Source organism: Apostichopus japonicus, chromosome 19 (genome assembly GCF_037975245.1).
Source record: "Apostichopus japonicus isolate 1M-3 chromosome 19, ASM3797524v1, whole genome shotgun sequence".
NCBI classification, from domain to species: domain Eukaryota; kingdom Metazoa; phylum Echinodermata; class Holothuroidea; order Aspidochirotida; family Stichopodidae; genus Apostichopus; species Apostichopus japonicus.
In genome coordinates this window covers 19367168-19380168 of record NC_092579.1, presented here as the reverse complement: position 1 = coordinate 19380168, position 13001 = coordinate 19367168, and the positions used below count along the sequence as shown (strand labels likewise).

The window sequence follows — 13001 nt, the reverse complement described above, 5'->3', positions numbered from 1 at the left end:
TATTAACACACTCTCCTTTCAATAGATAAACTTAATAGACTTACACTATATAAATCCTGCGCACGCCAATGGAGGTGGGGCAATCCAAATGTGGTCAAATTTAGAACATTTTTTATATAATCTAATTCGTTTATATTTTACGAAATCAATGTGTATATCAAAGGAAGACTCGGGGAGCTGTCTGAATAATCCTCCTACCCACGTGTCCCCTTCTGCGCGCGCCACTGCTGGCGTAAGTTAAACGTTGTCAATGGTTACTGACATCGGCTGATATACAATCATCCGTGACGTCATGCTACTTACGCCAGACTCCAGTATTACCAGGATGTCCATCCCCGTAGAACGCGTAGTTACCACTACGCCATCCGGTGACGTCATAAAATGCATCGATCCATTGGGGGAAAATGACGCCTGAGGTACTTAGCAATGTTGTCCTAGGTTTATGGAACATTCCGTTACCTAGTACCTGGAGGAGGTGTCCACCTGAATCAGCACAAAGAGCGAGCCCTTCTTGCTGCGAGACCGTTACATCGGCATTTCGTAAACAGCGGCCTTCAAATTCGTAACAATCTATTGAAATAAAATGACCAGGATATTCTTATCGTTTCCAATCTGCCAGGCAATCGTTTTATGTAAAAGTTGTAAGTGGGCCTAATCAGGACATGTAATCGTTTTATAACAGAAACACAAAACGACTGTTAACCATCAAAGAATGTCAACTTATTCAGGGAAGGATCAAGGATTTGAAAAAAAAGTAGGGTGTGGTGCCGATAATAGATGAAATAGTACGTTCATCATAAAAATATGAAATAGACTTCGTGCAATTGCTGTGTATCCTATAATAGGATACACAACAGTTGCACGAAGTCTATTTCACAGTATAGGTTGGTCAGTGGAAATTTGAATGTTTGTAATGTTGCTTATAGCTAATATGGAACGCCGTATTATCCCGTATAAAAGCAACGGTAGGTACCCTAAGGAATGTGTGTCCGGTATCATTCATTTAGTATATATGTAGTAATCGTCATCATGCCTAAGGTTTATTATATTATTATTTTATGTATTAGGCTACAGATATGTTTATTTTACAGCGATTTGGTAGTAATTTCTTTATTTTTATTTGGCTATATTGTCTTGGATCAGCATAGCCTACCCATCAGTGAAGTAAGTATTCTCTTTATTTGTTATTTTCCCGTGGAGACATACACAGACAAGTTATCGTTATCAAAGTTAGCTTTTGGAATTATGCAATCGTGACGGAAAAGACCGGACTTTCGCATAGAGAATCCCGTAAGTTTGTATTTCTTAATTTTGTAATCATGAGTTGCGGTATAACTTCACAGAGAAGCTTGGTAATTAACGGTATTATTTGCAAGATAACGTCACATACATACGCACTGAAGATAAGTAATTTTAATATAGTTCCAATGAAAGTAGATTTTGATTTGAAGGTTTATGGTCTGTATAAGTGATAAAGTTTGTGTTGAATGTGCTTGGATGTAATCCCATACACAAACAGAGTTTGGGTTTAACAAATGGCATATTGCTGGTCCTTTCGCCTTGTATGTTTTTTTTTTTTTTTTTTTTTGGGGGGGGGGGGGCTCTTGTCGATTCACATGCATTACCAGTCACATAAGTCGAAGATTGCCGTTTCGTGTTTTAACTCAAACTGTACACTTGTGGGCCTACACATGTTAGTAAGTATCTTTGCTGTTTTAAATTTTACAAAGTAAATTTACATAGATGAGTGCATATCCACTTCTATACCTGATTAATTCCAGTATGGCGCAGTGCTATAGGCGTACGGGACCATTTCAGTTTGGGGGGGCAGAACTTTTTGTGCCCGAAAGTTCCCGTGACACTATCTAAGCGGAGCGCCACCATCGGTTGGCGCGTAGCGTATACAAGAAAATTTTTGGCAAACAGTGCCTCTCAGATTGCCGGAAACGGCACTTCTGAAGCCTTGCAAGTTGCATCTAAACATTCTTTATTTTATAATCTCACGTTTTACAAATTTACACTTCCCCAAAAATTTGGTAAATTAGAAGAAGAAAAAATGGTAACATCACTTTGAAGGGGGAAAATGGGACAGTATATTTTTTAAGCTCCTATTTAGTTACCTTATTTATTATTTTAACACAGTACCGGTACTCAGCTACCTCCAGAAAAACATACAGGCGGGATAATGTCGCTGTGTCGGGTGAGACTGCAATTTGTCTCACAAAAAAGTATAAAATATAACAAAAGATATGATAAACCTGTACTTTTACGCTTGTAGGCACTCCCCCCCCCCCCCACCATCCATGAAAAAGAAAATGTTTCTTATATACACTCATGTTGGGGATGTCCAGGTCAAGGGCGGCGGAAGCACTTTTAATCTGGGGGGGGGGGGGGGGCACCGACATCAAAGGGCACTTTGCAGAAATTCGATTGGACTAATGCATGCCTTATATTTAGTACCCTTTATAACTTTTATTGTATTATCTTATTTGTGTATACACATCACTCCATCAACGCCCCCCCCCCCCCCCCCCTAACGGAAAATATGCATACTAGCACTGCAATATCCAATGCGCAAATTGGGAAACAATGAACACGTTTTCTTTTGAGACAAAATGAGGTGAAATCTTAACAATTTTTTTCCATTTGAAATAGCTTTGAGTTTGACCCACAGAAATTCATTAAAAGTCACGGGCTTAGTCAGGATTTGCAAAGTTGTATGCACGACTATCTGAGCGGAGCGCCACCATCGGTTGGCGCGGAGCGTACTAGAAAATTTTTGGTTTTACAAACCCCTCAGATGGCCGGAAACGGCCCTTCCCGAGTGTTCATTCTGGTTCCCTGGCCTCTTGCTAACTTGAGGCACCTCAATTTGTATGTGAAAAGGCATATTTTTAACCTGAGGTAAAGTGGGGGGGGGGCACGTTCCCCCTGTGCCCCCCCCCGGTTCCGCCGCCCTTGGTCCAGGTATACAATTGACTAGTTAAAAGAAGAAAAAATTGATCGTGCAAAAGCGTGGTAGCCCAGATGAACTGCGCTTACGGTGGTGTTACACGGAAATATTCGGGCATCATGATGCTAAATAAAGAAAATCATGGAATTGTCGGGCAAAAATGTGAAAAAGATTCGGGCAAGCTACTGCATATTTATATATATATATATATATATATATATATATATATATATATATATATATATAAATGAAAATCGTAATGAGTTGGAAAATCAAGAACAGTGAAAAAACTTTCAGCCTCCACCGGGATTCGAACCACGGGCCTCCATTGCATATATATATATATATATATATATATATATATATTTCCAGAGGACAAGAAATTCGGGCAAAAGTCCTGAAAATTCGGGCAGCCTAAGAGGAGAAAAAAGAATATGTATATATATTTTTTTTTTTCTCCTCTTAGGCTGCCCGAATTTTTCAGGACTTTTGCCCGAATTTCTTGTCCTCTGGAAATTTGGGGGGGGCAGTCTGCCCCCTGCCCCCCCCCCCCCCCCGCCTCGTACGCCTATGCGCATTGCTCCATAACTTGAATAATTCTTTAAGTTCTCCTCCCCAGAAAAATGATATTAGTTGGTACGTATCGAGAATGCATATTAACACTTTATCCTAATTCCTATGTCAAAGAAGGGTTATGTACTGCAGGTATAACTTAGAAGAACATGGTTGGGAAAGACTCATTAGCCTTGTAGGCAATAGTGCATTTAGACTTTCTATCTGTCATCCGCGGGGGCTCATCACTTGAGGATCAATTACTCCCGCCATGACCAAAATGGAATATTTCATTATATGGAAAAGATAAGTTCTACTTGCGCACTGTCTATATGCTATGTTTCATGGGTAAATCATAACACGGGTAAACCCTTAACCACTAAATATTTCTCATTTCAGTCATTCAGTGAAGCTAATTGTTTCATTTGATTTATGGTCAGAAATTTTGCTCCGATGTAAGGTTTATGTGCTGGACGCATTAAAAAAGGGGTTTCGTAGACATTCACAAAATAAAGTATTCGTAAGATAAAATGTGCGCGCGTAACGTATTTTGCATATACCTGTGACTTAGAAGAACATGTCAACATCACAACAAGTGCGTTCATGGACAAAGGGAAATAAATTACGAAAAATATCAAGAAAGAAGACAAAGGTTATGAAAACCACATACCTGATAGACAATGACATTGATAGTTACATAGAGCTAACACAATCATCACTAGGCCCATGGGAGTCATCCGCTCCGTTTTAAAAAGCTGAGAAATCTTTGGCAACATCTTGGACGGAGCCTGTTGATTCTCTAAAATCGTCCCTCGAGTAAATACAGGCGTTTCAAGTATGATACTGTTTAATTACCTTACGCCCAGCAGACTACGTGTTTTCAAGCTTGACCTAATAAATCTGTGGGTATATAAAACGGAACATGCTTCCATTATTTAATAACTTTATAAAAGTCCAAATGTGTAGCGCTGATGGACTAATCCGATAATTGCACGTGAGCCAATATATTGGCCATTGTCGCTAAGAGGGTGGAAACGACATCACGGGGTCTGGAATCAATTAGGGAGCCCTGGGTATGGGTAATGATAAATCAAGTCAATTGCGTCCGTCACTATATATATGCACCAGGAAAATTGTTTATACACCCATATATGTACATAACTATATGTAGAATTCCAAACACTTTCAGACACTGTGACATAAGGCCTGTCTTGGATCTCGACGCTCCCGGTTGTCGTGAACCGTACGTGATTAGTTAAAGCAAGTCTATAGACATTTAAGTTAAGAATCACAAGAGAGCCCCGGTAAAGGGCCTGGGGCACGAAAATCAAGCGAGTTCAGGGTGTATACTGAATCGCTGTCCGGCCCGTTCCGGTTGACGTAAGTACACAGGAACTGTGATCACGTGATCATGACGGTGATCATGGCGCGTCAGGTCAATGGTGGATTATTCAGTGACTTGATACAATAGTGGTTTGTTCTTACGAACTCGTTATTAAATTGTAAACGCTGTAGTGGTTTATAGTTTATTCAGCGTAACTCTTAGAAATTATCAAAAAAAAAATTGATAAGGTAGGACTATAATATAATGACTGAGAGGTACGATTATTTGTTGATAAATGTTGACGAAATCTACAACGTATCATAATGTTGAAGTATTAGCCGAGCCTTGAAAAATAAACTTCTGCTGAGTCACACTATTGACATTTAAAGGGCAGTGATATTCGTTCGGTAAAGTAAATAACAATAACTCCCAATTTTGCAGATGCTGAGTAAAATGAGATGCATATCATTCTAATAAAATCATTTTGCAGCAAATCTTTAAATACTTATTGCACGGTACGATACTTTAGGGCCAACCTTAGATCACAGTCGAATAATAATCTTACAGTTTTTTTTTCACTTTCGTTCTTTGTTTTGTTCATATTAACTGTCACCAAGACTAAAATTTGGCATGAGTAGAAAAGCAATTGTGTCTTTTGTTTAAATATTAGTGTATATATATAACTTTTCATAAATAAAATAAATATGAATTGTAAAATGTCATATACTCTTACACTTACTCCAAACTTGGAAAATGCATAAGCCTTAGTCAAAGCTTGTTATTAAGCACACACAAAAAAGTGAATGCAGGCCAAATAAGACAAGAAAGGATAACATATGGTCACTCACCGATTGAAAACTCCCTCTCTCTCGCTCTCTCGATGGTTCAACAACAAATAAACTTATTTGAAGAAACTGAAAGACCGACAAACATGAAACTAGACAGACGGCGATATACAGATCAAGTATCTTGGAGGAACCAATTATTTAAATGAAGAAAAAACGAGAGTCGTGATTCATAACCTTTAATAAATTTCAAGCTTCATTTTTAACCTTGTACTTAATTAGTGTCAATCTATATATATCTTAATGTTAACTAAAAGAATCATTTATATTAATTGGTAGGTCAGATTCATCAACTTGTGACCATGTGAAATTGTAAAAATAAAATCGTTTTCACGGTAAATGGTTTGACTCAGGCGCCAGTGATTTACCTTGACCGCTCCTTGAAAATAACGAAAATAACGATTTTTATAACGAAATAACAGACGATATTTTTTCAACTTTTTCCTTTTTTATGAGGGACCCTTTATGTCATTTATATCCGGAACATTTAACATTAATTAATGTTAGCATTGTTGACAATTATGAACATGTTTGTCGATTGTTATTAAAGTCATATATATATATTTATATATATATATATATATATATATATATATATATATATATATATATATATATATATATATTTATATATATATATATATATATATATATATATATATATATATATATATATATATATATATTTTTTTTTTTCTTTTTTCTTAGCTCCTTCAGTATTGAACATTAACAAATAGAATTACATCTTATCAACTGGCGTCGACTGTAGCCGGACCCCAATCGTTATTTTAATATGTCTCGTATATCGACATTTCTTACGATTTACCGTAATTTGTAAATATTACTTACTGTTACTTTGACATTAATGTTAAGTAACAACTTCTGTTTTATATCATGAATTTGAATATATGTCTTGTATCGATCGTTTACCAAAAAAATATAGAAACTTCTAGATCATTCTATGTTCTTGACAAATTTCTTGTAGCCTAAGTTCCGGAGAGCAAATATAGAAAACAGTTCTGCAAGGAAACTATTTCTTATATCAAAAGTATACATTCTGATGCAGTATACATGATTGCTGCACCTTGTGAAAACATTTTTCTTTTTAAATTTGAAAAAACAATGACAAAGTCTAAATAGAATTACACCTGCTAATCCTAGTTATTGTCTCCACTTGTTTCCTTTTAGAAATCAAAAAATTTGAGTAAAATCGGTTATTTTGGTATAGTGTCTCATCGATAAACATTTGCAGTTACTTTTACATTTAAATAACAAGTTCGTAGTGGTTACATGCAACCTTCAGACCAGATATGTCTGCTGTATCATTTTGCATTACTTTTGAGGTATTAAATTGACAGAAAAGGTCACTAGTCGTATTTTCATACAAATCAAAAGATAAACAATCGTGTCCATCTTGATAGTATTGAAGACAAAGTAATCCACACTGTACCAAACTTTTGACCGGAGTTTGTTGGAATTGTGGGTTGTCTTGGCAACTCTTCGTGGATTTCATATAATATATACTGTACAAATTCTCCTTCAAGTTGAATTCTGTGAATAGAAGGGAAAAAAATCAAGAAAATCCATGAAAGATCGATAAAGTTGCATTGTTATAGGTTATTGGTATATATTTAGACATACCACTGTTCGTTGGTACGCAAAGTTTTTTTAGTAAATTAGTTTCGACTTTCGAACGAGATTTCGTTTACATTAATTCATAAACGCAATGGTAATGTAGCATGTTCTATGTATACACCATGATATTAGCGAGGATGTCATGAACATATTATTATGCCGTGTACACCGTGTAGACAACATTGAAATATCTGTAAGTAAAGACCACATACTGAAGCAAACCGGAAGTTAACCGGGATTTTGATACTGCATTGCCAAAACTACCGTGGTCCTCAAGGGACGGAAGAGTATTCTGTGTTAGTAAAACAACAACAAAAAACTTCCAACATAAAGTTATTTGTCGAGTTGACAAGTTTCATTAATATGGTTTCTTGTCGAGAATTATAAAATTGTCCAGTTAAGCGTAAATGAACAACACGTCCAAAACATAAATAAATAAAAATACGTAGCAACGCCGCAGCAACTGGACAATTTGATAATATTCGTCAAGATTTCAAGCTACAATCGTAAGTTGCCAATTCGACATAAATATTCAAACAGTTTTATGATGTCTGAAACTCTTTTGTCCCTTCAGAACCACCGTACAAAACACATAGTTGGTAACACTCGGGAGAGAACTTACCATTATTTTATAACTTGTATGTATTAATTTAAGTTTTTGACGAGAATTGAGTCTCACGTTACCTGTTGATGTCGCTGAAACTGATTTCGTTGTCTGAAGCGCAGTCGTTTTACTAGTTCGTAAGTTCGTAGAAGGGTCATCGGATATAGTTGATTCAAGTGTAGTCGGTTTTCTTGATGTTGGTGACTGTGTAGAAGGTTCATTGGTTAAAGTTGGCCCAAGTGTGGTCGCTTTTGTTGTTGGTGACTCCGTAGAAGGCTCATTGGTTGTAGTTGACTCAATTGTTGTCGGTTTTCTTGATGTTGGTGACTCCGAAGAAGGGTCGGTGGTTAAAGTTGGCTCAAGTGTGGTCGCTTTTGTTGTTGTTGTTGGTGACTCCGTAGAAGGCTCGTTGGTTGTAGTTGACTCAAGTGTAGTCGATTTTCTTGATGTTGTTGGTGACTGCGTAGCAGGGCCATTGGTTAAAGTTGGCTCAATTGTGGTCGCGTTTGTTGTTGGTGACTCCGTAGAAGGCTCATTGGTTGTAGTTGACTCAATTGTTGTCGGTTTTCTTGATGTTAGTGACTCCGAAGAAGGGTCAGTGGTTAAAGTTGGCTCAAGTGTGGTCGCTCTTGTTGTTGTTGTTGATGTTGGTGACTGCGTAGAATGTTCAAATGTTGTTGTAGGGTTCGTAGTTGTTGCTGATGAAATAACATTGAGAAATGGTACAAGAAATAGATCATTCAGTTTACTTAATATACTATCTGGCGATTGAAAGAAAAGGTATTCGCTCCCAAGTGAGATGTGAATATGTTAAAGCCAATCAACAATTACCGACTAAATGTAGTAGCCCTAGTGCTTAGCATGTGTTCCTCGGGTCTACATGGACGTTACCAAGGGAGATGTGAAGAGTGTAGCAACACCATCGGCCCCACCTTCACCCCAGAGATTGTTTTTCGAAAAGAAAAAAATAAAGACAAAAATGCAAGGAAACAGTCGTATGGTATGGTCGTAAGTGAGTGATTTTCGGTAAACATTTAACGAGGTTATAAGGAATTGGGTCAGAGCGACCGTTGTCACAAAAGTTGGCGGTTTGACAGGAAACTTTATCGGGAAAAATTCTATCAGAGATCGAAAACATATAGTATTGTCGATTAGTTTCATGTTCGCCCGGTTTATAAGACAAATCATATTTATCAAATCAATGCGCCAATTGAAAACTGAAATAATAAACCACAAGAATGATTCGAAGTGTCACTCATTAATAATAGGATTGCAATTCATTTTCTAAGCCATATATAGTCTGCTTCGCTGTATTCCCTGTTTTCTTTCCCATTTCCCATTTTTTCTTATTTAATTACTTGCAAAAACGAGTTAAAAGATACAAAGAAATCAAGAAATATTTCTCAGTAAAGCAAACAAAGAGATGGCAAATCGGAACAAAATCTACCTAACGTACTTGGGGGGGGGGGGTGGGGGGGGGTACAATAATGTGTGCCAGAAAAAGATAAGAAAAATGTTTTATTGGCTAGTTATATTTTGTTCTTTACTTCAATTTCTGGTAAGAATATTTAAAAAAAAATTTTTTACTTACATACCTACATGTATGGAGACTATTTCAAGCACACCAAAAACTGCTAGATATGTTAACAAAACATTCACAATGCGTTAGCACTTACAAAATAATTTGAGAATTTTACTTGTATTTATTATTTTCTTTTCGTTTATTGGACCATCGCGTATACACGAGGAATTGTCAATAAGAATTATCCATATACCAACCTTTTTTCCCCTACTAAAAGTACACTTCTTGATATGAAAATGGGAACCCTTTGAGTTTCTTCACAAACGTGGGGGTAGGGAAACCTTGCCCCTGGTCACCCGGTCATACCCCCCTGATTATTGTTACTGATTAAATGAATGTAAGAATTTAATGCCAAACAGTACATACATATACTTACCTGTAGGTAAATCGAAAACGCATATCGCATTTTTTCTATGTACGCAGTAGTCAGTAGATATTATAGTGTGTGTAATTTGTGTAACACACAGTACTGCATCGGTGACGCCAAGAACCGCATCTGAGGAAAAATCTTTTCAAAAAAAAAGCAAGAAAGAAAGCAAAGAACGTAAAGAAAAAAAAGGTAAGAGAATAAGTTTCTTATTTACTTCGAGATCCTGTATTAATAACTAAGATTAAAAAAATAATAAAGCATTTACAATAAAATATAAGCATCTTCAACTACACACAGTTTCCTGTGTCTATTCACAAGGAATGGATTCAGATGGGTAATTGTAAGATAACTTTTTTTCGAAATGTCTTTCCAGGTCTCTGTTTACGACGAACACCCACGCTCAAAAACCCATTGACCCTTCACCCTCCCCTCCCCCCGCTCACCCCTACCCCCATCATACGCGTGGGTGCAAGTATAGCATTACACGACTGTTTTTCTACTTATTGCCGGAAGTTGTCGCCATTTGTACTCCCTGGTCGCTGTAAAAAACAATATCCGTTTGGACATGGCGCCATTACGACCAAAATTCGACCATCCAATAACACACCTTTCCTATCGGCTACACAATTAGCGCAATACCAATGACCAAATATTGTCATGTTCTGCGTTGTATTCTTCTTAGTTCAGATTTCAATAACAGATGACAACATATGAAATAAAAAAATGAAAAACTATCATAAGTCTTGCGTATGTTATAAATATATTATTACTTACGCCAGTATCCGGTATTTGCAATGTTTCCGGTACCATAGAAAGTGTATTCCCCACTATACCAATTGGTCCCATCACGGTCACAATCCATCCAATTCGGATAAGTTAAACCATTTTGGTTGAAGACCCTTGCTCTAGTAGTAAAGTTGGCTTGATCTGTAATCTGGATGAGCGCCCCTCCTAGGTCAATACAATGTTGCACCGCTTCGGACTTGGTGAGAGATACTTTGGCATCAATGAAACATTTCTCGTTTGCTATCATACATTCTGAAATAAAGCGTAATATATAGTCGATACTCATGGAATTGTAATTTAACATACTTACAAAATACCCTGTAAAATTGTACATAAATAACCTGTACACTTCATGTTTCAGGAGGGGAAACGTTGACCTAAAGATGACGTCATTGGTGGGTATAACAGCATATCACGTCCCATGCAGTTGTTTTGAGAATATATACCGAAACATAAAACAGGTGCATTGTCAGTAAACAAGAATTTAACAGCTTTTGTCCGATCATATATATTTTGATATTTATGCAAAATGTAACGTAAAATGAGTACAAGGGCCGTGGCGATCCTTAGATCGCAGGTTCGAGTCCATGATCAGAGTATTCGTTGTATCGTTGGATACTTAATTCCCATTGCCCTCTATTCACCCATGTGTATAAATTGGGACCTAGTTGTATAGTTGCATGTACCATTGACCAGGGGTTATTTCATTGTTGTGAAGTCGTGCGAGAAGGCCTTACTTTGATACAAGTCTGTGTAAAACTATGATACCGTTTTATTTTGTTTTAATTTAATGAACAAAAGGAAATATTATTTTCACAATAATTGTTTTAACGCATGAGTCTTAATCCCAGCAGGCAAGCAAGTTGATGTCACATGACCGTAACATACCCTCAATATGCTGATGTATGTACTAGCCATAATAATAACTTATCCTTAATTCACTGATAACTGCCTACATATTGACCAAAAGATCTACCTATATACTTCCGCCAGTATAAGTATACATGAGTACATTAAGTTCGTACATAGGTGAGATTATGTGTAAGTGTATAGTATGGGAACGTTTATAGGTACCGTCAACATGTTAAGATCTTTATGTAAAGATAGTAGCAATGTTCAACGAAATGATTAATCGTTCAGTTAATATGTTATCAATTTGCTGCAAAATGACAAAATCATTGAATCTAATACGTGGAAACATCAATAAACTTCCATGTGCTGTTGAAGGGGAGGGCAGGGGGGGGGGGTGGTACAAACCACACACCTCCTTTTGGATTCGCGTTCAATTATCGAGGGTTGAATGTATGTAAATTCGACTTACCTGATGAGCATCCACCCCTGTAGAAGTAGAGGCAAATGATAAAAAATGTCCGAAATCTGTGAGGTGGTCGCTCCATCTGTTTATATGTTCCTTATTTTCGTGTATCGTACGTATTCTTTGATACATGCGATTATTTGGAAATACAGGACGCATACGACAGGCGATATAGAAATACTGCTGCTCGGGAAGGTTGTTATCAGTCCTGTGGAAAGATTATATCATACACTGAGTTGGTTTAAAAACATGTAGGCCTAAATTAAAAACGGACTTTCATTTGAAGTCATCATTTACTTTACTGTATATATATATATATATATATATATATATATATATATATATATATATAAATATATATATATATATATATATATATATAAATATATATATATATATATATATATATATATATATATATATATATATATATATATATATATATATATATATATATATATATAAATGTTAAAATTAGTACTCATCGTATATATAAACAAGTAACTCACCTGACCGGATCGTCTCTTGACCAGTTGATTATCTAAGCCACAGTATCATCAATCTTTCCCGATTTAAAGTTAACAGTTCTTTTTTTAAGAAAAACTAAAACGTGTGGTAAACTATCCTAACATGACCATGTGCTTCAATTACTTCCCATGTCAACAATATGAAGTATCTATGAGATAGACGATAGTTCTTGACTTCACCGACTTAAACAATTAGTTTTGTCCTCGATATAGTTTGACGTAGGCTGCTAAGTATACTCGCTTGTGCAGCTAATTTGATATTAATTGTAAAATCGTTTCTTCTTCTTCTTCTTTTCTTCTGTAACAATAGCTTTAAAATCACGTGATTGGTAGTTAGTTTAGTGCTGTGCTACGACAATAAAGAGTCCTTCTTGATGAAATTATATATAAAACAAAATTATATTTAAAAAAAAAAACATATCTTTGCAATATTTCAAGAAGGAATATCATTTCCTCTATTTAATGCAATTGCATTGACAATGCTTTTTTATTTTGAACTCGCAATTAC

At 36.2% G+C, this 13001-nt stretch overlaps 1 protein-coding gene and 1 long non-coding RNA gene across 2 annotated transcripts; both read right to left on the bottom strand.

Moving 5' to 3' along the window:
• Nucleotides 1-310: 310 nt before the first annotated feature.
• Nucleotides 311-5700, bottom strand: LOC139960038 (uncharacterized). Its single transcript, XR_011790286.1, has 3 exons — nucleotides 5678-5700; nucleotides 4176-4405; nucleotides 311-570 (listed from the first exon to the last, which is right to left on the bottom strand). It is a non-coding gene; the product is annotated as an uncharacterized lncRNA (long non-coding RNA).
• Nucleotides 5701-6559: 859 nt separating this feature from the next.
• Nucleotides 6560-12554, bottom strand: LOC139959430 (uncharacterized). The gene is made up of 6 exons (XM_071957036.1): nucleotides 12476-12554; nucleotides 11973-12174; nucleotides 10640-10903; nucleotides 9872-10003; nucleotides 7994-8611; nucleotides 6560-7225 (listed from the first exon to the last, which is right to left on the bottom strand). Exons 2-6 carry the CDS (start codon nucleotides 12046-12048, stop codon nucleotides 6939-6941), a joined length of 1377 nt encoding a protein of 458 aa, XP_071813137.1. The 5' UTR covers nucleotides 12049-12174; nucleotides 12476-12554; the 3' UTR covers nucleotides 6560-6938.
• Nucleotides 12555-13001: the final 447 nt, after the last annotated feature.

Bases quoted from the DNA above. Each gene is read 5' to 3' on its own strand.
- LOC139959430 (XM_071957036.1), bottom strand. From the start codon at position 12,048: ATGGAGCGACCACCTCACAGATTTCGGACATTTTTTATCATTTGCCTC. The intron at 10,904-11,972 runs GTAAGTCGAATT...GCTTTATTTCAG, and splicing joins CAGGGGTGGATGCTCATCAG to AATGTATGATAGCAAACGAG. The intron at 10,004-10,639 runs GTAAGTAATAAT...TTTTTTGAAAAG, and splicing joins TGCAAATACCGGATACTGGC to ATTTTTCCTCAGATGCGGTT.